Below are 26,666 nucleotides of genomic sequence, written 5' to 3' on the forward strand. Positions count from 1 at the left end.
CAGGGTTTGATCACCAGAATCTCATATGGTCCTCAAAGCCTGCCAGGAGTAATTTCTGAGTGCAAAGCCAGAAATAACTACTGAGCATCACCAGGTGTCTCAAAAACAGGGAAAAGGCACTTGACTACAGTTCTAGGATATTATTTAACAAACTGTGCTTACAAATTTGGAGAATTTTTGTTGTATATTTCTTACCATTCTCATAAGGCTTTTTTTTTTTTTGGTTTGGGCCACACCCAGCGGCACTCATGGGTTACTCCGGCCTATCTGCTCAGAAATAGCTCATGGCCATATGGGATGCCGGGATTCGAACTAACCACCTTAGGTCCTGGGTCGGCTGCTTGTAAGGCAAATGCCGCTGTGCTATCTCTCTGGCCCTAAGGCTTTTAATGACTGAAACCCAAACACAATCATGTATGTAATCAAGGTGTTTAAATAAAAAAAAAAGATAAAAAAAAGAAAATAAAAAATAAAAAAGGTATTTTATATTGCTTTGGGTCATATCCAGCAACACTCAGAGGTTATTCCTTTCTCTGAGTTTAGGAATTACTCTGGTGGTACTTGGGGGACTATATGGGCTGTTAGAGATTGAATTTGGTTTATCTGTGTATACAGTAAATGCCTTACCTTCTGTACAATCTCTTGTAGGCCCTGAGAAAAGGTATTTTCTTAAAAAAAATTCCTCCCCAAATTTCAAAATTTCTTTAGAATTACCTCATCTATCTTAAGTTATATCACATAAATCTAGCCAGTAATAAACTCAAACTATTTTGAAAAACTAGACACACCTTGGAAGAAAACAAATCTTTTACTTGAGTGAAATTTCCCTAAGTGTAAATTATACTATGATTAAAAAAGATACATCTTAAAAGAACTTTTTAAAATGAGTAACTTTTTCTAAGACAGAACTATTTATAGTAATGATATGCAAGCATCACCATATTAGAAAGATACACAATATTTCTACTATGTCCACCACAAATAGCTATACTTTGAGATAAATTTCTATAGGAATAAAACTGTTTGAAAACATATGTTTAGAAGCCAACATTAGAAAGACTTAGAAATTACACATTTTAAATATCAGTACTTCACTTGTTATGTAATAGAATCGCAGTAACTATGTTCATTAACTTAAAAAATGTAGAACCGAAAGTGCCAATAAAATTGTTATTTCTTATTTACTCATTCATTCGTTCATCAGTTGGTTTGATAGTTAACAAATCACTGGCAATAGATGGAGCCAGGAGCTGATGAAAAGAGAACAAATCAGACCAGAGGATGATTTTTTTGTTACATCTGTATTCTAGAGCGATTTTTATCACACAAAAGATCAAGTAAGGTAGAGAGTCTTAAACATACATTCATTCACTCTTTTTACTTCATTTTACTTCCTCTTTACTTCATTTTTACATCATTTACTTTTTTTTTTTTTACTTCATTTAACTTTTCCAATGAATTGCTATTGGTCTGAACTTCTCTTTCAAGAGCCAACCTATGCTGATATTTGATAGGTTGTTTAGCAATGAAATGTACACATATGACCTGTTCTCTGCCCAAAAATAAATATGGTAAAGAGAAGCAAAACTTGGGAAAAAACTTGACATAGCAACTATCAAGCAGGAAAATAACTTTTTAAAAGTTATTTTAAAAATATATTTTAAACAAAATATATATATATATTTTAAAGTTATTTTTTTTAAAAATAAACTTTTTAAAGGAATAACAAAAAATATTTCTGTTCTACCACAAACCTGTTTGCTAAGCAGCAGTAAGTAATGAGTATTTTTTTTGAGGCGGGGGGGTCACAGCCGGCGGTGCTCAGGGGCTACTCCTGGCTGCCTGCTCAGAAATAGCTCCTGGCAGGCACGGGGACCATATGGGACACTGGGATTCGAACCAACCACCTTTGGTCCTGGATCGGCTGCTTGCAAGGCAAACGCCGCTGTGCTATCTCTCTGGGCCCAGTAATGAGTATTTTTATTACAACACATACATTAATTTTCTGAAACAATTAAAGAACTGATAAAACTACAAGTTTATAAAAATTATTATAAATGTTATTGAGCTTTACAATTATATTTTATTTAACTTCTACATTGACAAAGTGCAAATGAAAAATTTTCAGTTTTACATTAAAATACTTTTAGAATCTATCACTGCCTATTTTAAATTAAAAAAAAATAACTAATCCACTTTCTGAAAAACTGTCTTCAATCTTAGTTTGAAAGCATAACCTCTAGTGTTATATAATCATGCATATTCATTCACTTTCCTCACAGAAATATTCATTATTTTAAATAAAACTTCTAACTCCTTGGGTACTTTTTAATGACAAATTTCACTTACCATATTCGATCTCCAGTTAGAGTGATTCAGAAAAACGAGGGTGCTGTTTCGCTTCATATGTTATCCCAGCCCCTTCTTCCCAGCACTCATTGCAGCCCATCAAACATTTTTGGAATTTTTTAGTGCTCTCTGAATCATTTGCAAAGAACAGTTCCTAAGCAATCATTAACATATGTTTAAGTATAAAAATGCCTTCTAACTTCATCTTGAAATTATACAAATCAAAGCTCCAACAGGAGAGAGCTTTTGAAAACATTTAAAAGACTTCACCTTAAAACAAAAAAAAATCTAGTCAATTACTCACAGAATTCCTGGTTTTCTTATCCTGCTAGATGTAAAGCTAGGTCTGGTCAATAGGAGACATAACAGATTGAAGTTGGCAACATCTTCTGTCACAAAAATAATACTCTTCATCACATATTATTTCAGATGATTGTCTGCACTAGATTTTTTGTGCTCCCTTGCCCTCAAAAGCTATTTTCCTATTTTTCACAGTAACTTGAAAATACATGGTAGGTGTTATAAACCAGTTAAAGGTTTATATATACCTGATAATTATTCTTTTAAAATAATTTGTACTTAACTTCTTCAACTCTGGCAAAACTCCTGTTCTCTCTTGAAAATATTTTCTCCTTCTCCTTCTCCTTCTCCCTCCCCTCTCTTCACATGTGTTTCTTTCAAAACTATTTTGCTTTACAAAAAAGACATAAATAAAAATAAAATCAAGGGGCTGGAGAGATAGCATGGAGCTAAGGCATTTGCCTTGCATGCAGAAGATCAGTGGTTCAAGTCCCAGCATCCCATATGGTCCTCTGAGCCTGCCAGGAGCGATTTCTGAGCATAGAGCCAGGAGTAACCCCTGAGGGCTGCTAGGTGTGACCCAAAAACCAAAACAAAAACCAAAACCCAACAAAAATAAAGTAAAATAACATAAAGTTGCCACTGAAATACAGTATCACCACATACTCTCATGTCAGTGTTTTTGTTTTTAAACTTTTTAAGGAGCAGTTTTAGTTTCAAGGAAAAATTGAGAGGAAGGTACAGTTATTTCACCAGCCTCCCCGACCTGCCTCCACACATGAAGAACGGCCTGCCCACCTCGTTATCAATATCCACTATGAGAGGTACAGTTCAGATAGCAGATGAGCCTCTGTTCTTGCCAGGTTAGTTTTATATGGAGCTTAGAGAAAATAGAGGTACTTACATGCCCTTTACTCCCTTTGCTCAAAAAGAATTGATCCATAGTTAGCTTAAAACATGAAGTACAGAGACATTATTTCCCCCACACAGACGTCTCTCTTTCAGTCTGTTAAGTTAGTTCCTAGGTAATGTTCTGGATCTCAGTATCTACTTGGCAGGAAATAGAAATTGGCCAACATGGCTAGAATCTGATTTACTCTGCATAAAAGAAACGAGTAAACAGACAGACAATGAGACATTTGATAATAGTGGAAGGGTTTAGCAACTCCCACACAGAGGAACAGGACCTCAACATAGGAGTCTGGAGTTTCTTCTAAAAGGCTCTCTGGATTTGTCTAGCCTGTTAGTCACTTTAATTGTAAAGTCATATTAGAATTTCTGGAAATATTTTAGACTGTGGTTATAAATTTCTGTAGAACTTCGCTTTTCATACAAATTTTAGGACATTAATAAGGAGCATTGGGCCATTGTCTTGGAGTGTGAACACCACTGAAATAATTCATCTGATCAATCTATGCTTCTTTATATACATGAAGCCCAAAATGTTTTCAAAAAATAAATCAACAATTTAGATATCTGACATTTCTTCTTGACACTTTTGTCTCATAGGTTTGTCTTTCTTGGCATAATACCAAACTTGCATGTAGCGCAATTTCAGTGATTCTAAATAACTTTCATATAATAGTGGCAGTGGTGTGATGGCAATTAATAAGGTAATATTTAGTGCTGTCTTTATGCTTTACATGGATTATTTAATTTCATCTTCAGAAAAGCTTTTAAGTACTTATTATTGAATTGATTTCATGATTGACTGAATCGAGAGAGGCATGGAGAGGTCAATTAACAATATGAGTCAGTTAGTACTGGAGTTAGAGAATCAAGAATTCAACTTTTTCAATTCAGCCTTTTACTGATGCCAAAGCTAATATTAGATGACCCAAAATGACAGCAAATAGTGTTGTTCCTTAAGAGCAACTGAGCACATGGAAGTTTTATGAAACAGAGTCAAAACTAAGTCAAACAAAACAAAGCAAGTCACACCATTTCTAAATAAAGGTCAAAATCAAGGTTCACTTTCATATTTTAAGAAATAAGAGAACTACTAGTCAGGTAGATTTGATTTTAGAAACGTTGTGTGGGATTTATAAAATCCTAGAAACAGCCTAGAAAGCTGTTGAGATAGTATAGTGGGTAGGGTTCTTGCCTTGTACACAGCCAACACCTCATATGGTCACCTCTAAGACTGATTCTCGAGTAGAGAGCCAGAAGTAAGCTTTGAGCACTGCCATGTATGCTTCCATTTACCCCCTCCAAAAGACTCTCAATCTGACAGTCATCCAGCTAAACATACAAACCTCTTGCTGGGGCCAGAGAGGTAAAACAGGGGTTTAAGGTACTTGCCTTGCATATATATGACCCTGTTTTGATTCCTTCACCTCTTCCAGTTGTCTCCCCTGAACAAAGAGCCAGGAATAATCTTTGAGCACCTCAGGATCTGCACAATCGCTCTTGTACTCCATCACCCACCTCAAATACCTCACACTGTTATTTACCAAGTGCTTGGGTCAATCAGCCTCTCACAGCATATGTAATGTGGATGTGATTCCTACCTTTGAATAAATTGGTACACACAGACACAAATTTAGTATTTGATAAATGGCAGTTGACACTTCCATTAATCTATAGCAGAGAAATAAATATCAATTGGAGGCATCTTAATGCCATGTAAAGTTGTATCCAAATAGCTGGGTAGGTAATAAGGTCTGGGTATCCTTTGGAAGCAAAGACCCCCACACCTGACAAGACCAGAGTTAGCCAGTAACTGCAGTCATCCCAGCTCACCAGGACAGAGCATGCATTTTACTCAGAGCTGACATAATAGAGACAATGCCTTAGCTAGTTACAAGAGGCAGAGCAACAGCAGCAATGAATGCACATGGCAAAACCTGAGTGTTAGTGGAAGAAAAGGCAGTGTCTCCTGAATAATTTTCTTTTGGGGGGGGTTGTTTAGGTCACACCCAGCTCAGAAATTGTTCCTGGCAGGCTCAGGGAATCATATGGGATGCCAGGAATCGAACTGGTGGTCCATCTGGGGTTGTCCGCGTTCAAGGCAAATGCCCTACTGCTGCACTATTGCTTCAGCTCCTCCTGAATAATTTTCTTGAAGGAATAATTTTTTTGAAATAACATAAAATATTGAAACTCACAAAACAAGGAATACATGATCAAAGAGGGTGCTAGAATGGCTACTTCTTGGGACCAGAATGAGATGGTGCAGCAGGCAGGTACTTGCTTTGCAAATGTGAATTCAATCCTGGACACCTCACGTGGACCCTAAAACCTACCAGAAGTGATTCCTGAGTGAAGAGCCAGGACTAAGTCCTGAGCACATCCGGGTATGATTTAAAACAAACAAAAAACCCAAATGACTTCTGGAGTAACAGTTCTCTGCCCTCACGAAAAGATGGCAGAACTGCATTAATAATCTCCATCTCTGGGCTACACTTGAGGAATCAGGGATGGATCAGTTCCTGGGAAGCCCTGGAGAGGAAGCAGTATTCTCTTGATTGGAACATGGAAGCAACAGCATGGTCCCCACCTTGAATGGTCTGTGGTTGGAAACTGCATGGTAAGAAAAACCAAGAGGAACCCAGCCATTACCTCACTGCATTCAGAGCAGTTCCATGATCTAAACTCAAGGGTGGTAAAACACAGACAAATAAAAGGGCATTCAAACCCCAGAGCTGACTCTCTATCAAACCTGAACCAGAATTTATTGGGTACCTTTGCTTCTTACCTATGTTCTCAACACTCTTGAACAAGGGACGAAGTCTCTGCAAACCCTACAATGAGGACAATGAAGACTATAGTAGGTGAATGGTAAATAAGCAGGACAAATTAAGTCATTATATGAGAGTCTTTGAACATGGAAGGCTAATTAAAGGCAGAACAGTTCTTATGGGGCCGGAGATATAGCATGGAGGTAAGGTGTTTGCCTCTCATGAAGAAGGTCAGTGGTTCAAATCCCGGTGTCCCATATGGTCCCCTGAGCCTGCCAGGAGCGATTTCTGAGCATAGAGCCAGGAGTAACCCTTGAGCACTGCCGGGTGTGACCCCCTCCCCCCCAAAAAAGGCAGAACAGTTCTGTGTGGCTTGTAAAGGACACATGTTTGTGTGTGTACATATACATGTGTGTGTATATATATATATATATATTTTTTTTTTTTTAAATTTGAGGCCATACCTAATAGTGCTTAGGGCTTACTTTTGGCTCAGGGGTCACTCCTGATGGTCTTGGAGATCAGTGATGCTATAAATCAGACTTAGGGCTCCTGCATACAAAGCATGTTCTTAGTCCATTAAACTATTGTTCTTCCACCCTTCCCCAAATTTGTTTTTTCTACATAGCTATTGTGATAATCTTAATTCAAAATAAATCAAAGTTTTCAGTAGGAAATTACATGATTTTGCAAGCAGTTCAAGAAAAAACATTACATGTATGTGTATACATAATTGTCTACCATTTCTATTTGAATCTCTATTTGAGGCATTTGCTTTGTTTCTAAGCACTTGTAAACTCAGAGCCATGACTAGCCTGTAAGTATTCAAATATTTGTTGAAAGAATGTATCCATAAGTAGCCGTTGGAATGAAACTAAATTCCCACTGTCTGACAAAATACTTAAAAATTACCATGAAGTCAATATAGGTAGATAAGCAAACAGTGCCCCCACTCCTTCCTGGCTTAGCACCTCAGCAACAATTTGAAATACTCTCTTTAAGCTGATGGGGTACAGTAATGTTGTACATCAAATGCTTAATTTTAACACTGTTTTAAGTATGTTACTTCAACAATAATAAGGAATTAAAAAAACTTTATTCAAGTTTCCCATGTGGCAATCTCTAATATTTACTTTATTTCATTTTTTTGTATTGTATTTTTTAAAATTTTTATTGTGACCAAAGTGAAGTACAAATCTTTCCACTGCATCATTTATGGTACATAGTGACAATGAATGAGGGGCATTCCCACCACCAGTGCTGTCCTCCCTCTGACTCTGTTCCCAGTATGCATCCCATATTCCCTCCTTTACCCCCCAGAATGCTAGTGCAACTGGTCTCCACTTTACAGCTAGTTGTAGAATGAGCATTTATTCCACCGTCATTGGAGATAAAAAGAATAAGAAAAAAGGGAGAAAAAAAATTTGGTGATGGGGCCGGCAAGGTGGCGCTAGAGGTAAGGTGTCTGCCTTGCAAGCGCTAGCCAAGGAAAGGACCACGGTTCGATCCCCGGTGTCCCATATGGTCCCCCCAAGCCAGGGGCAATTTCTGAGCTCATAGCCAGGAGTAACCCCTGAGCATCTAACGGGTGTGGCCCGAAAAACCAAAAAAAAAAAAAAAAATTTGGTGACAACTACCAAAAAAAGAAGGAAGAGAGAGAGAAAAAAAAAAGAAAAGAAAAATGGGGGAAAAAAAGAAAAATGGATCCGACAAATAAAAATGAAAATAAATCTCTAAATAAGAACCACAAAAGTGAAAAAGAAAGAGAAAAGTGCAAGAAAAAAAGAGACGGAAAATAAAGTCAAAAACTAACAAATCAAAACAAGAAAAAGTATGGGTGCTGGAGTTTGGCATTCCCACTTTTTTTTTTTTTTTTTTTTTTTTTTGCATAGGCACAGTAAGCATTGAGGAAGAAAGGGAATTCCTGTGGCCTAAGAGATTCAGAGTTTCTCCATCCTTGAAGCATACCATCATGGGATCAACTCCTGGCTCCATATATACTCATTATCCCATCCCAAAGGCTTTTTTTGTGATGCTAGGACAGTTTCCTCTTGGTTGTGTGTGAGAAAATCAAGCCACTGTAGCTAGCAATCTTGGTATTTGCACGGGTTATAGGTCAGGGTCTAGGATACAGTCTGTAGGAGGTTCCTATCCATCGCTGTTGTTGTGTTTAGTCTTCTGTAACACTTGCTCCCTGTTTTCGTTCAGTCCCTAAGCTGAAGCCTAGGATATTATGGATCCAAAGGTTCTGCTCAGTCTCTGTTGTCCAAGTTGGACCTCTGCAATAAGACATCTTGTTGTTGTTGTTGTTGTTGTTGTTGTTGTTGTTGTGTCCTAGGCCACAGCCTAGAGTAGGGTTTCCCTTATTAGTCCCAAGGTAGGTTCTGTTCAGTCACAGTTGTCAAAGTCAGTTTTCTGTTGTTGGTGCTCTTAGTTTTCACAGTTCAAAGGATGATATCTCTTCTGATTTCCATTTAGTGTTAGGTGATGTGATAGGACAGCCTGGTCTTAGGTCAAGTTTTCCTTTCCTCGTTATCATATCAAAACTGGCACAAGTTGGTGCCAGAGCAGTGTTATAAATCTCCCAATGGAGCTTAGTTCCTGGTGGTGTTGCCCGGAGCTGTATCATTTCTACGTCAGGGATCTGGGGTTAGGGATTGGATTAACACTGTCCAATCTCCTGGGGACTGGTTGTATCTACATGACACATGTTCAGAATGGGAGGCACCCTTCAGCTATAAAAAGTGAGTTCTTATCCCTAGAAGATAAGATCTTGTTTCTGTGTCTATGGTTTCCCCTTTTTTTTACTGTGCCCATACAAAAACATATGGTGTCATACTGTGATGCTGGTGCTATTCTGGGTAAGGATGACAGGCTGCACACACAGTCTCTGTCATCTGGTTTTGTTCTGAGCTTTTATCCCAGTCAAGGCTTTTTGTACCAAACAGCACCAAAAATGGTAAGGATAGAGAAAAAATGTATATATTAAAATAGAACAAATAAATAAAACTGAGTTAAAAAGAAAAGGTATTCGAATAAAGCAAGTGGTGGAGGAAGCTACCTGTATATTTAGGAATACACATCTTAAGATGTATTGTTATACAGGTATTGAGCTTCCATAGGCAATATAAGACTCCCAATTAGGTCTTTTGATATATTCTTGTGGGGAGTAAAAAGCCAAGGTACTTTTCGATTCACAGGCCTTGGAATTGATTTTGAGAGATGCTTTGCTGCATTACGAGATCATATAGTGTCTTTGAGCTGGGAGTTTTGCTGAGGCTGATTCCTGTATCGTGCAACAGTCCACGATTTGGTGGGGGTGAGAGGGGCCATCAAGCATGAGTCAGCAGGCGTGCTGGTTGTAGTTCTTTGCCAAGGCATGAGAACGGGGACCCAGAGGGTGTCTTTCACTGAGGAGCTGGAAGGTGGTCTGTTAGGGCAGAAGGTCAATCTTGGTGTCTACCGAGTTAGGAACTGAGGGTAAAGAGGGTTAAATAAGGGGAAGATAACGGATCAGGATTGGGAGATGAGGGGATAGAAGAGACACAGGGGTAGGGGAGTCAGTCCTGGAGGCCTCTAACTGGTCAGTCCTGGAGGCCTCTGGCCAGCTGTCTGTCCAGATTCCCAGCCATGCCAGTAGAAGAGGAGCAGTAATCCTGGCATGTGGGATCATCTGGGTCTAGCTGCAGCCTTCCTCTCCATTTGCTTATTTTTTGAAGTTTTGCTTTGAGTTCCACTCCCAGCTATATTCAGGGCTTATTCCTGGCAGTACTTGAAAGACCCTGTGGTGCTTGGAATCCAACTCAGGGATCCCACACACAAAGCATGAACTCTAGACTTCTGAGCCATCTTTCTAGTCCCACTTTCAGCTTTATAAAATGTGTATGTTGTACAGAAACATTTAGTATTTAGTTTGTCAATTACCAATATATTATTTTCCCACAGCATTAAAACTTCTTTATAAACCTTTCTAAGGGCTGGGGCTGGAGAGGTGGTGCTAGAGTTAAGGTGTCTGCCTTGCAAGCGCTAGCCAAGGAAGGACGGCGGTTCAATCCCCTGGTGTCCCATATGGTTCCACCAAGCCAGGGGCAATTTCCTTTTTTTTTTTTTTTTGGTTTTTGGGCCACATCCCGTAACGCTCAGGGGTTACTCCTGGCTATGCGCTCAGAAGTTGCTCCTGGCTTGGGGGACCATATGGGACGCCGGGGGATCGAACCGCGGTCCGTCCAAGGCTAGCGCAGGCAAGGCAGGCACCTTACCTCTAGCGCCACCACCCGGCCCCCAGGGGCAATTTCTGAGCGCTTAGCCAGGAGTAACCACTGAGCATCAAACGGGTGTGGCCCCAAAAACAAACAAACAAAAAACCTTTCTAAGGGGCCAGCAAGAGCACAGTGGGTAGGGTACTTGCTATGCACATAACTGACGTGGGTTCAGTCCTTGACACCACATATAGTCAATCCTCAAGCAACACTACAAGTTACCCCTAAGCACAGAGCCAGGAATAAGTTCTAAGCACAGCTGGGTGTGATTCCAAAATAGAATCTCTTTAGAAACTGTGTAATATTTTACTGCATGGTAATAAGATAAGTTATTAAAATAGAAAGATTGCTTCTATACTTTGTTACTTCACTTTTGGGGTCAGGCTCTGTAGGACACATAGAATGCTGTATTGGAGTGAGCTTGATGCAGTGCCAAGACTCAACTCAAGTATTCCATAAGCAAAGCATGTGCCCTAACTTTTTTTTTTTTGGGGGGGGGTGCACATCCAGCAGTGCTCAGAATTTACTCCTGTCTCTGCACTTAGAAATTACTCCTGGGAGGCTCAGGGGACCATATGGTATGCTGGGATCAAATCCAGATCAGCCACATACAAGAAAAATACCTTATCAGCTGTGCTTTGGCTCAGACACCTGCACTCTTTGTGCTATCTTCCTGGTAACTTTCTAATTTTTTTTAATGGACCACATCTGGCAATGCTCAGGGCTCACTCTTGGCAAAGCTTGAGGGACCATATTGGGTGCCAAGGGATTAAACTCAGGTTAGCTTTGTGCAAGGCAAGCACCCTAGTCACTGTAGTCTCTAACTCCTATTTTTAATTTTTTTAATTCCACAAAATACTTGGATAAATATCTTTACATAAAAGTTTACAAGCATCTTTGGTACTTCCTTAGTATAGAATCCTTACAAGCTGAGTTAAAGTTCTTAGTTCTTGATCTGACCTTATTTATTTTATTTCTTCTCATGTACTACCATTTGAATCCAGGACCTTATACATATGAGGGGAATGCTTTCCCACTGAGCCATCCCCAATCAAAGGCCTAGGAAACTTTTCCCTAGAAGCAAAAATCAGAATTCATTAGCATCCTCAACTGTAGTGCATGACTCTTTCTGAAGCTTCACTAACCCTAGCTCTCCTCCTGACTACCAAATCAACTCTCACCTAGGTGTGCATTCAGGACATGTGGCACTTAATGAAGTTCACAAGAGGCTGAGGCCTCTTCTTTTTCAGGCCACTGATTTACTCAGAACCTACAAGGAGGGTTCCATGCATGCTGGGCAAAGAGTGGAACATTTTGATTTGTTTGCGTGGAAAATCAAATAAAGTGCTCTCCAAGATAATGTTTTCACGGCTAGAAACCTACTCTGCAAAATGGAGTAAGGGACAGCCTTGAGGGGGGGAGTGTCTATATTTCTTTGTTTGTTTTTAATTTTAGGCCACACCGGTGGTGCTCAAGAGTTACGTTTAGCTCTGCCCTCAGGAATCATTCCTGGCAGTTTCAGGGGACCACCTGTTATATCAGGGATCCAACCCAGTTTGACCACATCAAGGCAAGAACCTTACTAGCTGCATTATCTCTTCAGCTAAGGGAGAGCTCCAATAAAGGATTAAGGAAACCCATTGGTATTCCTAATAAATGACTTATGTGGGACTGGAGTGATAGCACAGCGGGCAAGGTGTTGCTTTGGATACAGCAGACTTGAGTCTGATCCTCAGCATCCTCTGAGCCTGCCAGGAGTAATTCCTGAGTGCAGAGCCAGAAATAATCTAGATCCTGAGTAAAGTGGGTTGTTTCTCTTGGTATACTAGCAATGACAGAATAATAGTTTACATCTCAACTCCCAGAAAAAGCTAATTGTACCTTTCAATAAACAAACAAACAATCACAGCTTCTCATCCCAAAGACAAGATGTGCCACAGAAATATGAACAGCATTGAGGAAACAAGCGTCACCTTAGATACCCATTGTCTGGAATAATAACTTGGAACATTTTGGCCATTTAATCTATTGTTTCCCAGACTATGAAGAATGTGAAAACCCACTATTATTGCTGAGGGAAAAATCGAAGAGGAAACACAGGACTCAAAGCTAACTGACAAATGCTACACGACAAACTCAGATGTGGGTCAGGGACCCTTCCCATGAATATGAGCTCTTCAAGCCTTAGAACAGAGCAAACAGCAGGGTAGTTTAGGGGCTCCAGGTTCACACTATCAGAGAATAAACCTATCTAGCTGCTCATTAGCTATGGCCAAGATATTTCACTATTTCCTGCCAGTCATTCTCAAAAGAAAGGATAATACTCCAGCCTTTAGTGTGGAGCTTCCTAATAAATTTATCTCCATTACTTTTGTTTTGTTTTGGGGCCACATCCAGCAGCACTCTGGCTCTGCACTCTAAAATCACACCTGGCAAAGATGGGGAACCAGATGGGATTTTAAGATTGAACCCAGGCTGACTGCATGCACTATCGTCTGGTCCCTCCATTATGTTTTTAGGAAAAAAATTACTCAGCATCCTACAAAAACCTATCTAATGTCAACAAAGTGCTCTACCACCAGCCCACAGTGCACCTAAAGATACTATCATCCCCTGCTTCATGTGTGTGAGTCTTACTCACACTGGGAAAAACTATTCCAGAGCGTGAATCCAGGAAATGTACTTTAGCAGTTGTTCTTCTATTAGTTTATTCATAAAAGTTGTGCACCATTTAGACTTTCAGAACATCCTCTTTGTAAAATACATCTGAATTCCTGAGTTTCAATTGTTGGTCCATGGACTAGTCTATAGGCATCAGAAGATTGAAAAGTACTGATCTATATCATAAAAGTTGATCACTGTGTGAATTTTTGCAAGCAAATACTATTTTCCCATTGACACTGACCTTAAGTATAGAAAAGGCTAGCTGTAATTTTGAATAGGCTCCTTAGGCTCTTTAGTATTGGTAATCAGTAAAGATTTTATACAGCAATTAAATTCCAACATGGACAATACAGACTTTTATATCAAGTTAGCATTCTTCTCCGACATAACAGCTGAATTATATCTCTAGAGCTATTGAGTGTATATATACATACACATATATCTATATCTGCATATATATATTGACTTCTTTATAGAGCTAAGAATTTTCTGTTGAGGGCTTAGAGAGAGCTCAAAGTGTTGTGTGCATGCTTTGCATGAGTATAGGAGGCCTTGGTTCAATCTCTAGCACTACAGAGTTCCCTGAGTAACCCAAGAAGTGACATCAAACACAGTCAGGAGTAGTCTTTAGGTATTTGGTATAGCCTAAAAAGCAAAACCAAATTATGAATTTTCTATCCAGATATTGACAGATTTCAAGTTAGATTTATCTTTACTGAAAAAAAAAACTGAGGTGAATGCTTAAGCTTTTTAATAGAAAAAATATGGGAGTATCATTTTTTTGTGGTAGTCTTACAATTTTCAGACTCTAAGATGGAAATTTAATAAAATACTCAGCAGAAAAATGCAGTGCATTTCAAAATTTGGTTTGGTTATTTCATTTAACAAAGTCATTTGAGGAATATGGTGCAGAGCAACATTCTTCAGCTGGAAGAGAGGCACTCCAGTTCAGTTCTCGAATATGCTGAAGATATTTTTATCAATGTTTGTCTAAGAAGAAAACTTGTTATAAAAATCCTATCCACGCACATGGGAGAGGGCTCAAAAAGCCAGAGTGCATGTCTGGCATGCCCAGGGCCCTGGGTTTGATTCCCAGTCCAACCTGGCCTCCAGAACATTGACAGCACACAATGACACCCAGAACTGCTGGCACAGCCCCAAGTAACCATGCAACACTTCAAAATTTTATAGTAGTATCAGTGTGGTAGTATTAAAGAAAATCTCTCGAGAATATTCCATAGAAATCTTCCAAACTCAGTGAGTCTAAGCAGCAGTAACACAGAAGGCTCAATTAGCACCAACCACAGCACTGTAAGTCCTTAGACAAAAGATATGGTGTTACTTTAGCAACACCATGGTGAGATATAACAATCATTTGAAAAGGACTCTTATGGATCTACAATTTTGATCATTCCATTTGCCTTTCTGTTGTAGCCAAACAATATGAAGTAAATTCCTGTGTGCCTGGAAAGGGTAGGCTCTGGTGATGTGTGGGAAATTAAGGACCCTGGTAAAGGGAAGGTCACACTGGTGGTGGTATTGGTGTTTGAACATTTAATGCCTGCAAAGATTGAATTATGAACAACTTGGTAAATCATGGTGTTATAAAACAAATTTAAAAAATAACTGCTGGGAAGCCTCATCATTAAGCAAACAGTAAGAAGGCATAGTACAGACATACTATACAGTATAAGTACAGACATAGACAAAAGTATTTCTACCTAAGTGTACCTGCATTCCTAGCAATGCTGCCTGGAGAGCAGATGCTACTCAGAATATGGGGTGTTTGTGTTACCAGGTCCTGCTAACAAGCCTCCTCAAGATCTTTTCAGGAATGGCCTTCATGGGTCATCACTGGACATTAAATGGGCCATACCAGTTTTGAAATCACTACTCTAGATAACACATAGAAAATGCTCAGGTCCCCATACCAAAGAAATCTTTCATCAGTTGTTAATAATTCATTATGATGCTGAATACATACTTCATATTAAAAAAAAAACCTGTCTAGAAAGATGAACTACCAGCCTCTTTGAACTTATTTATGACACTTTTACCTTAAACAATTTTTTTTTATTGATTAACACTAAGTTTCAGCAAACTTTAAATCATTTTAAGGAATGGCTGGCATTTTCTCCTTTGATTCTTTTTTTGCCACAGTCTTCAGGGGTTGCTCCTGGCTCTGTGCTCTTGGCAGCTCAGAGGACCATATGGGATGCTGGAGATTAAACCCGGGTCCATCCCAGGTTGTGGCAAACGCCCTACTGCTGTGCTATCACTCTGGCCCCTGATATTTCTTCTTTATTCAACAAAAAAGACAAACTCATTTAAGCATTTGCAGAACTATAACAATTCACACTAGAAATAGACACTCTAACCTGGTAACTATGCTATGAAATTTTAAATTTTAGAACAACAGTATATGATTTTCTGAAATGACTTAAAAATGATACAAATAAAAATAAAGAATCCAGGCAGGGGCCTAGCTTTATGTACACGGAATCTATTATGCTGAGTGAAATAAGTCAGAGAGAGAGAGAAAAACGCAGAATGGTCTCACTCATCTATGGGTTTTAAGAAAAATGAAAGACACTCTTGTAATAATTTTCAGACACAAAAGAGAAAAGAGCTGGAAGTTCCAGCTCACCTCTGGAAGCTCACCACAAAGAGTGATGAGTTTAGTTAGAGAAATAACTACATTTTGAACTGTCCTAATAATGAGAATGTATGAGGAAAATGGAGAGCCTGTCTAGAGTACAGGCGGGGGTCGGGTGGGGAGGAGGGAGACTTGGGACATTGGTGATGGGAATGTTGCACTGGTGATGGGTGGTGTTCTTTACATGACTGAAACCCAAACACAATCATGTATGTAATCAAGGTGTTTAAATAAATTTAAAAAAAAATAAAAAAAAAATGCAGGTGCATGGACCCAACCCTCAGAACTACTAAACCTGTCTCTGCAGAAGGGCCTCAGTCTGGTACATTGTAAATGTTTTCTCTAAAGTAAGTAAATGTTAAGAGTTATTATTGAAATAAAAAAATCTCATTAGCTGGTCATAAACTTAGTAAACAAGAACATAATGCTAATACAGTAATTTTGAAAGAAGAATGTGGATTGTCAACAACCAAATTTTATATAAATAAAAAATTTTAGTGCTGGGAGACTGCTCAATGGATTGGAGTGTAATTTAAAAGCCTTGGAACAGTGAAAAAATTGTGATTATATAAAGACATCCTATGGGGGGGGGTAGAGTAGCCTTGTACAGTGCTGACCTGTATTCAATCCTCAGCATTCTATTTTGTCAGTCTCCCAAGCCTGCCAGGAGTGACCCCTGAGCATCATTGGATGTGACCCCCAAAACAAACAAACATAAAAGACACCTGAATCTGGAGTGATGGTACAGTAGGATTGCAGGTAGTGTGCTTGCCGTGCATGTGGCTGACTCAGCACCCCATATGGTCTCCTGAGCATGCCACAAGTGATCCCTGAGTGCAGAACCAGTAGCACTCTCTGAATACTGTTGGCGGTGCTTCCCCCAAATGGTACCCTATTGAACAGGAGAAAATATTTGTACACAATCCATCAGATAATAGGATGATATCTCATATCTATAGACGGTCAACAAAAGAAAATCTAATGATGTATCCACAAATGGAACAAGGAGATAAATAAATACTTTTCCAAAGAAGATATATGGAAGGAAGACAAATAGCATATGAAAAAGTGCTCATAGTCATCACTCATGATTAAGGAAATATAAACCAAAATGATAAGATATGATTTCATGTCAATGAGAATGATATATCAAACAGTCTGAAAACAGCCTGTTGTTGTTAGGATTATGGTGAGAAAGGACCCGTTAGGTTACACCTTATTTTACCCAAAACAAAGACCATCCCTGGTTTCTTTGTATCTGTTTACAAATTAGTTTCACCCAAAATAAAGATTGTCTTATATGTAAACTTGGGCAGGACATGATCAGGATAGTCTGAACTATCTGCCCTTAATATGTGCTTACTGCCTTACATAGGGGTGGTCTCTGTACTCAATAAAAACAGTTCTGGCAGGCAACTTGGGGGGGGGGTACAAAAAGAAAACTGCCAGACTATATGTTTTTCACCCTCAGCTTGGTTTGGATTATTTCATGCACAACCCTGATTCAGACTTGTTCACCTGGGATTGGAGATAGACCCCCCCATCCACTGTTGGTGGGAAAAATTGTCTTAAACATGGGTTCAGCCTCTATGAAAAGCAATAAAGAGTGCTACAAAAAATAGGAATAGTAATCCCATATTATCCAATGATACCACTTTTTGGCTTCTACCTCAAAACACAAAAACATGAATTCTAACCTATATTCACTAAAGTGTTCAGTACAATGGCAAAGACATGAAAACAGCCCAAACGACCAATTATGGTTGAACAAGTCAAGAAACTGTGGTACGTGCTCGCTTCGGCAGCACATATACTAAAATTGGAACGATACAGAGAAGATTAGCATGGCCCCTGCGCAAGGATGACACGCAAATTCGTGAAGCGTTCCATATTTTTAAAAAAAAAAAAAAAAAAAAAAAGAAACTGTGGTACACAGTGGAATAATATGCAGCAGTAAGAAAAAAAAGATCATGCAATCTGCAGCAACATGAAAAGAAATAGAGAACATTATGATGAGTAAAGTCAATTGAAAGAAAAAGGGTAAATGAGAGAATAATCTCTCTCATATATGGGACTTAAAATGCACAGTAAGGAGCTGAAGCAATAGCACAGCAGGTGACCTCAGCATCCCATAAGAACCTCTGAGCCTGCTAGGTGTAATTTCTGAGCACAGAGTCAGAAGTAACTCCTGAGTGCTGCTGGGTGTGGCCCCAAAACAAACAAACAAACAAAAAAGATACACAGTAAGGTAGCAACAAAGGGCCAAAATCAATACAATAAGAAAAAAGCTTAGTTGGTGAAAAGGGCTTAAATATCCTTGGGGCAGAAAGGGAGAAGGGTAGGCACACTAATAATGGGTGTGGTGTTGGAATTATGTCCATAAAAATGCATCCTTAAATTAATGTAAACCATAGACACTCAATCAACAATAAAAGGACTAGAGTATATAATGTGCACACAGGTGCCATGAGTTTGAATTCCAATACCAAATGACCTCAGACCACCAAGCTGGGTGTGGCTCTGCAAAACAATACAAACCCAAATGTTCCACCATCTACTAAATTCTCTACATGCTTAGATCAATCAAGCTTTAAACTGCAGCACTTAAGTATTATGGCTGACATTAATTTATTAATATGCATTCCAAAAGAGATTGAATTTGGGCTGGAGTGGTGGCACAAGAAGTAGGGCTTTTGCCTTGCAGGTGCTGACCTAGGACATATCCCATGTGGTCCCCCAAGCCAGGAACGGTTTCTGAGCACATAGCCAGGAGTAACCCCCGAGTGGCACCAGGTGAGGCTCAAAAAACAAACAAACAAAAAAAGATTTTATTTGAGGCCTCAGACATAGCTCAGCATCTGAAGCATTTGCTGTGCATACATGAGGCACTGAATTTGATCCTGTGCACTGCAAAAAATGTTTTTTTTTTATTTAAACACCTTGATTACATACATGATTGTGTTTGGGTTTCAGTCATGTAAAGAACACCACCTATCACCAGTGCAATATTCCCATCACCAATGTCCCAAGTCTCCCTCCTCCCCACCCGACCCCCCGCCTGTACTCTAAACAGGCTCTCCATTTCCCTCATACATTCTCATTATTAGGACAGTTCAAAATGTAGTTATTTCTCTAACTAAACTCATCACTCTTTGTGGTGAGCTTCCTGAGGTGAGCTGGAACTTCCAGCTCTTTTCTCTTTTGTGTCTGAAAATTATTATTGCGAGAATGTCTTTCATTTTTCTTAAAACCCATAGATGAGTGAGACCATTCTGCGTTTTTTTCTCTCTCTCTGACTTATTTCACTCAGCATAATAGATTCCGTGTACATCCATGTATAGGAAAATTTCATGACTTCATCTCTCCTGACAGCTGCATAATATTCCATTGTGTATATGTACCACAGTTTCTTTAGCCATTTGTCTGTTGAAGGGCATCTTGGTTGTTTCCAGAGTCTTGCTATGGTAAATAGTGCTGCAATGAATATAGGTGTAAGGAAGGGGTTTTTGTATTGGATTTTTGTGTTCCTAGGGTATATTCCTAGGAGTACTATAGCTGGATCGTATGGGAGCTCGATTTCCAGTTTTTGGAGGAATCTCCATATCGCTTTCCATAAAGGTTGAACTAGACGGCATTCACACCAGCAGTGGATAAGAGTTCCTTTCTCTCCACATCCCCGCCAACACTGTTTATTCTCATTCTTTGTGATGTGTGCCATTCTCTGTGGTGTGAGGTAAGGACTGTCTTTTGTGAAGGCTGCTGGTTTCCCAGCGGCTGTTGCCTGCAGCCTTCAGTTAGTAGTAGTAGCAGTGTTTGTGCTTCTGCTAAACCTAGAATGAATGGTCAGTAGCAAGGGCATCACTCAAGAAACCAGATGAAGTCATGAGAGAAAATGCATTTCGGCCAAGGGTTTTGAGCAGCCTCTTGGATCTTACTGAGCCAGCCAAGCATCTAGCATCTAGCCCTCTGCTTTTTTTTTTTTTTTTTTTTTTTTTACCACTTTTATTAGCCAGAGTTTGACATAAATAACCCAAGGGGCAGAGTTGATGTAATGAAGGGTACTAGTGCTAATTAACTCAGAAAAGGTGAAAGTAAAAAGTAAAAAGTGATTTTACAGGTGTCTATCATTTTACAGATGACAACAGTCTGGCTTATTTGAGAGTGGAGCCTCAATGCAAAACCCAAGGAACATACATTTCATAGTGCACACTCTGGAAAATGAGGGTTTATGCATAAATCATAATCTAATCAATCCACTTACTTCCTCTGTGGAAATCTTAGGCATATGAATGAAACTAACTCTAGGATAGTAAAAACATATCTGAGGTTACCAAAGTGGAGTGAGACTAGGACACAAAGTGGCAAAAGAGGGCAGACAAAAGGGACCTAGGAACAGTAGGGGTAGGTTCTGGACACTTCAATGGCACTTGTGATGTTAACACAATAACACTGAACACGAAAAACATCAATATTATCACAATTGGGGCCGAAGATATAGCATGGAGGTAAGGCATTTTCCTTTCATGCAGAAGGTTGGTGGTTCGAATCCCAGCATCTCATATGGTCCCCTGAGCCTGCCAGGAGCGATTTCTGAGCACAGAGCCAGGAGTAACCCCTGAGCGCTGCCGGGTGTGACCCAAAAACCAAACCAAAACGAAACAAAACAAAGAAAAAGATTATCACAATTGTTAGCCTTAGTAATAAAAAAGTAAAACTTGGGCCTCATTTTCTTACAGTTTATGCATCATATCTGGCACACACTAATAGTCGTTAAAAATGGTCTAGAGTCAAATTTGAGTAAATCATAAATGAAGCAATTAATAAAGTTGTGCAGCTGATTAATACTAAGTGGTACTTTGGTCCTCTCCTTGGCAGATGGAGCTTAAAAAGTGTCACAGCAGGCTCTCGTCTTTTTGGTGAGCACAGTGCTTTCTGGACTCCCTGTGGCACAGTCCTGTGATCCCCAGCTCCTGAGCATCCTTTACCTATTGTGCTACATAATACGATAAGAGGAAGATGGTCAGTTACTACTGTGCACTTGGCTGCTAGTCTTTGTTTTAGTATCTGTGAGGAAGGAAGAAGGGAGAGGACAAATAAATCTGAGATGGAACTTTTGTAATAAAAAGACAAGACTAATATTATGGCAGGTATTTAAAACCATTTTCCTAGAGAGATTAACATATTTGAGGAGTAAGGCATGTCTCTGAATAAATAAGAGTGCAGACTGTGTTTAAAGAGTCACAACATAGCTGAGGGGGTAGGACATAAAAAGATAAATACTCTAGAGATTTCAAGTTGTGTCAAAAGTTCTACAAATGTTTTGAGAACGGGGCAGTGGCACAGCAGTAGGGTGTTTGCCTTGCACACAGCTGACCTAGGACGGAAGGCGGTTGGATCTCCTGGCATCCCATATGGTCCCCCAAGCCAGGAGTGATTTCTGAGCACATAGCCAGGAGTAAGCCCTGAGCGTCTTCGGGTGTGGCCAAAAAACCCCCACAAAAACTAAAAAACAAAAACAACAACAAATTTTGAGAAAAGAAGGGAACAAAGTGACCGGGGTGGTCAGTGAAAGTGGCCCAGGAGCAGATCCCAAGAGCAGAGAGTGGCTTAAGAGCAGACGAGTGTGGTGTCTGGTCTGGTCCTTCTAGCAAGAAAGAAAAAAGGGCTATTTCAGATGGTAAGGCCTTAAATGACTATACAGGCTGGGAGAAATAAGGCACTGAGGCGGATTAGGATCACAGGGCTCAGTGGATACCAAGAAAGAAAGGCTTGCCTCATCTGATAGTGAACATCATGTGAATCTGTTCTACCAGAGGAATTTGATTTCAAGAGGCCATGAGGAAAGAGTACTTCTCAAAGTCCTGGGTTGAAGTGATAAGAGTTTAGACCGGGGAGTAAATACTGGGAACAAAAAAGCAATGTGATATTAGGAAGGAGGAAATAACCAATAGGACTCGTAAATGACTGAATACAAGAGAGGCAAAAGAGAAAGAAATGTTTTAACCCTGGTTCCTTGAGAGAATGACTAACAAACTTGTTTGACCACAGTGATTTAAGATGTTTTGGTACATCTAAACAGTAAACTCAATCAGTGACTGTTGGCTAGAACTTGTGAAGGACCAAAAATATCATTTGTCAAGGTAAAGCCTCCCCCTTCATGAAGTGCTTACTCCTTTACCTCTTAGTCAGTTTAGGAGGCAACCAGTTATAGTTTGCAGCATGTCAGTCAAACCAAATAATGATCATATTACACCAAGGTTAATTTATTCTACCTCCTCTGTATCTCTTCACTGTGAAACCAATCTTTACACAAATAAAACACAGATGCTTATCACTACATCAAACACATCTCACTGCAGGTTCAGTCAAAAGTTTTGATTTCCAGAAAATGTCTCCATTTGAAGAACCCACTGAGATAAGGGAGAAAAAACAGAACTACTGCGGTTCTCTAATCTCTCCCTTTGGGGAGAGGAAAGAAAGAACACAGGAGGCAGGAAGGAAGTTGAGGAGAGTCTTAAGGAAAGGTCCCACCTGCTGAGATAAACCACATGACTGCGAACTCTGTCCTTAAATAACAGCCATCTCTGAACACTGCTGCTTATTTTTCCAAACTTCCTTACCAACAGTTTTGTAGATATAACACTTTATTCTACGTCTCCAACTTCCCTGTCATTCTGGAATTGCACATTTGACTTTCAAAGTCCCTTTAACAGAAGAGACTCTGTGTTCACTTTTGATTCTGCACTCTGGTCCCAGAGGTTGGGTGCAACAGGCAGAACCACTATGCGTGACAGATGTTTCTGCAACAGTCATCAACTTTTCCATTTGCCACCACTCTCTGGAGTGAGCCAGGTTGAATCCTCCTTTCCCCTTGCAGCCAAAAATGGGTGACACTACTTAAAATGTCCTTCACCTGCTAGGTGCAATAGAATAATGGAGATGCCAGAATTAGAAAGGGCAGAAGAGCAGGCTATGAAGAACAAATTGAAATTTCAAGCTTAGAAATTTGCAAATATAGCAGCATGGAGCTGTAATAGAATAAATGTATAAATAAATATATAAATATAAACAAATATAAAATGTTCTCATTTGCAGTATTCTTTCTTTGATGTGATATAGAGCAACAAATTCTATCACTGTGAGTGAAAGAGCATTTAGTTGATGGCAGACCTGCTTCTAAAAAAAATAGACTGTGTCATCATTTAACTCTCTCACAAAGGGTCCCAATGGCAAAAATTCCCTGAAACCTACAGTAGAAATAGCTGCCTTGAAATTGTTGGAAATACAAATAAGGAATGCCTGATTCATTGACTCTCTGCAGACTTTTGTTAGAACTGGCAAAGGGAGTTCTGGTAGGAGATGATGGGCTATAGACTGAGGGCTCTCTAAGGAATACCCCCAGAAGCACATTCTCATTCTCAAGAATGGACTGATGCTCATTTTGAACTGGCTATCTCAAGACTCAGGGGTATACTAGCAATGACAGAATAATAGTTTACATTATTATATATATTATATTTAACATATTATATATTCAAATTAAATATATATTTTATTTTTATTTTTTGGTTTTTGGGTCACACCTGGCAGCACTCAGGGGTTACTCCTTGCTCTATGCTCAGAAATCGTTCCTGGCAGGCTCAGGGGACCATATGGGATGCCAGGATTTGAACCACCAACCTTCTGCATGCAAGGCAAACACTTTACCTCCATGCTATCTCTCCAGCCCTAAATTTAATATATAGTACAACTTCTATATAATATAAAATACTTATATGGGTGGAAAGGGGGGAATGTTGAATCTTGTAATAATGATCATACATGAACTACTTCCCAAAAGAAACTAAAAAATCATAGTAACTGCTTGTGATGAAGTTTCATTTATACAATGAAAATGCTGTTGTAGGTTAATATTCTAATGTCAAATAGTAATATTCAGATGACCTACTAGACAAGATAAATACTAGTTTTGACAAAGAAGAATGTTCCCATGTTTAAACCTCATACAACTATAGGCAAAGAATAGCTATTCAAGTAGTAAGTAACTGTAGAATCTGTAGAATCATTTCTAGAAGTAGCTCAATAGGTAATTAATCAACAATAATTTACTCTCTACTGGTCTAACTTATTTTTGGTTCTGCAGCAACACCTGATGGTACTCAAAGACTACTTCTGGCTCAGAAGTACTTTGGGGGCAGATGGGGGTTATCACTTCCTGTGGTGCTAGGGTTCCAATCCAGATTTCTGGTATATAGAGCATGCACTCCAGTTCTTTGAGCTGTCTGCTTGGCCTATGTCTCTCTCTTCCCTATCTTGAAACATCAGATGAGGCCCGGAGAGATAGCACAGCGGCGTTTGCCTTGCAAGCAGCCGATCCAGGACCAAAGGTGGTTGGTTCGAATCCCGGTGTCCCATATGGTCCCCCGTGCCTGCCAGGAGCTATTTCTGAGCAGACAGCCAGGAGTAAGCCCTGAGCACCGCCGGGTGTGGCCCAAAAACCAAAAAAAAAAAAAAAAAAAAAAAAGAAACATCAGATGAGTTCTCACTGCTTTTATTTCCTGATAAAACACTTTTATTTATTTATCACCCAACTCCTGAATCTGATTGTCCTCAGATGCTTCATGACACGCAACAGAAGTTAGCACTCAGCATGTCAGTAACAAGCTTATATAAAGGCGACTTTTGCAGCTTAGGTCGTTTTTCAGCTCCATGAGCAGAGTGAGGATGGCAGAACAGATTCCTGGAGCTGGTTTTTACCCCAGGTACAGAGAGTGAGAAGTCAGCCACTTTCCAGCAGGCCACATTTCCGAAAAGGTGCCTGACACAAAAGAGCAGAGTGTGACCCCACCAGGAAGATCGACAGAGAACTGAGGTCTTCAGACTAACCTCTCAGGAACAAGTCCACTTGCTACTGACAGTGATACATTTTCATAAGCTGACAAAGGCATTTTCTAGCCTTCTCTTACCTGCCGACTGTCCCTCTGGGAGGACGTGGAAGAAGAGGCACTTCGATGGGTTGGGGTGGCTGTTTTATGAGCCGGGGAAATGCCCCTCTCGTCTGAACTCATTGCTGCAGCTCAGTCTAGTTGTTTGCTCTTACCAACATCCCAATCGTGTCTCAGATCCACAATGAAGTAGGTGATGCTTTTCAAGCTTTATTCCATTTTATGAATCAGGGTTAACTAGAAAAGAAGAGGCAAATATCAAAGTTATCCAAGAGCCAATCGACAAACAAAAACACATATGTCATGTAAATAAAACACATGTTAACAAATTATTATATTTAGGACAAGTATAAGTTAGTGAGAGGAAAAACTCTGACAAAGAATTAAATTTTTCATATTTTCAGTTCTGAATATGTTTTTTCTTTTCTCGAGGATTCTGCTCTCTCAAGCATGATGAAGGAACCAAAAATCAGACGGACTTTTTGTAAGAAATGTGGTAAGCAATAGTCCCACAATGTCTCACAATACAATAAAAATTAGGAGGACCAGTCCATGGTAGGAAGCTTGCTACAAAGAGCAGAGTGCAATTAGAGTAGAGTAGGGTCCACTATGAAAGAAAATGCATGGCACCACAACATTAACAGTTGTGCAAACCAGTGTCAAAAAATGAGAGAGAGAGATAGATAGATAGATAGATAGATAGATAGATAGATAGAGAGAGAGAGAGAGAGAGAGAGAGAGAGAAGAGTGAGAAAGAAGAAAAAGTGGTGGGAACTAAAAGTGGGTGGGTAAAGTGGGTGGGAAGGAAGAAGGCATCAGGAAGGGTGGGAGGGAAACTGTTGACATTGGTGACAAAAAATATGCACTGGTGAAGGTTGTTATACATTGTATGACAGTAACTCAATCATGGGGCCGGAGAGATAGCATGGAGGTAAAGCGTTTGCCTTGCATGCAGAAGGACAGTGGTTCGAATCCCAGCATCCCATATGGTCCCCCAAGCCTGCCAGGAGCAATTTCTGAGCACAGAGCCAGGAGTAACCCTGAGCTGCTGGATATGATCCAAAAACCAGTAACTCAATCATGGAAAACTTTATCTGGGGGGAAAAAAACTGTAGTATAAACAACTTTGTACAATATGGTGTTTGAAATAATAATAGTAACAACAACAACAACAACAACAATTATAATAATAATGTCTCACAGTACTAGGAAGGTAGAGAATCTCTGTATGCCAAGGAAAGTGGCATTATAACAGGAAGAAGAGTTGTTAGAGAGAGAGAAAAAAAAAGAAATAGAAGAGTGTTTAGAGAAATCAGAACAAACCAATTTTCTGGATAAAGGATAAAACTACAAAGAAGATCTTGTTGAGGCATGAATGTGTTGAACCCAACTGCAGAGCTAAGAGAATTTTGTCCATTAAAAGACACAGCATTGGGGCCGGGCGGTGGCGCTAGAGGTAAAGTGCCTGCCTTGCCTGCGCTAGCCTTGGACGGACCTCGGTTCGATCCCCCGGTGTCCCATATGGTCCCCCAAGCCAGAAGCGACTTCTGAGCACATAGCCAGGAGTAACCCCTGAGCGTCACCGGGTGTGGCCCAAAAACCAAAAAAATAAAATAAAAAAAAGACACAGCATTTTGAATTGGGAGAGATAAAAAGAAAAAGGGAAAAATGATCCAGTTCTAAGATTCATTTTTTATTATGAAGACAAATCTTGGGTTTTGGGGGACAGTTGGTGTTTGAAGAGAGATATGAATAGAGTTCCCTTGAAGAAAAGAAAAAGTAAATAATATTTCCTTCCTCTAGATTTTGTTTT

General features: G+C 39.6%; 1 protein-coding gene and 1 non-coding gene across 5 annotated transcripts in view; one reads left to right on the forward strand and one right to left on the reverse strand.

Moving 5' to 3' along the window:
• The window catches only part of OSBPL6 (oxysterol binding protein like 6), a 239,591-nt gene that overhangs the window by 84,538 nt on the left and 128,387 nt on the right, over window positions 1–26,666 (reverse strand). For all 4 annotated transcript variants that reach the window (XM_049773389.1, XM_049773388.1, XM_049773386.1 and 1 more), the window contains exon 3: window positions 24,875–25,090. In XM_049773389.1, coding sequence (XP_049629346.1) covers window positions 24,875–24,976 — 102 coding nt within the window. In that variant the 5' untranslated portion in view covers window positions 24,977–25,090. The remainder of the gene's footprint in view (window positions 1–24,874; window positions 25,091–26,666) is intronic.
• LOC126010413 (U6 spliceosomal RNA) lies at window positions 17,698–17,804 on the forward strand. Its single transcript, XR_007496443.1, has one exon. It is a non-coding gene; the product is annotated as a U6 spliceosomal RNA (small nuclear RNA).

This window comes from Suncus etruscus, chromosome 5 (assembly GCF_024139225.1).
Source record: "Suncus etruscus isolate mSunEtr1 chromosome 5, mSunEtr1.pri.cur, whole genome shotgun sequence".
Taxonomy (NCBI): domain Eukaryota; kingdom Metazoa; phylum Chordata; class Mammalia; order Eulipotyphla; family Soricidae; genus Suncus; species Suncus etruscus.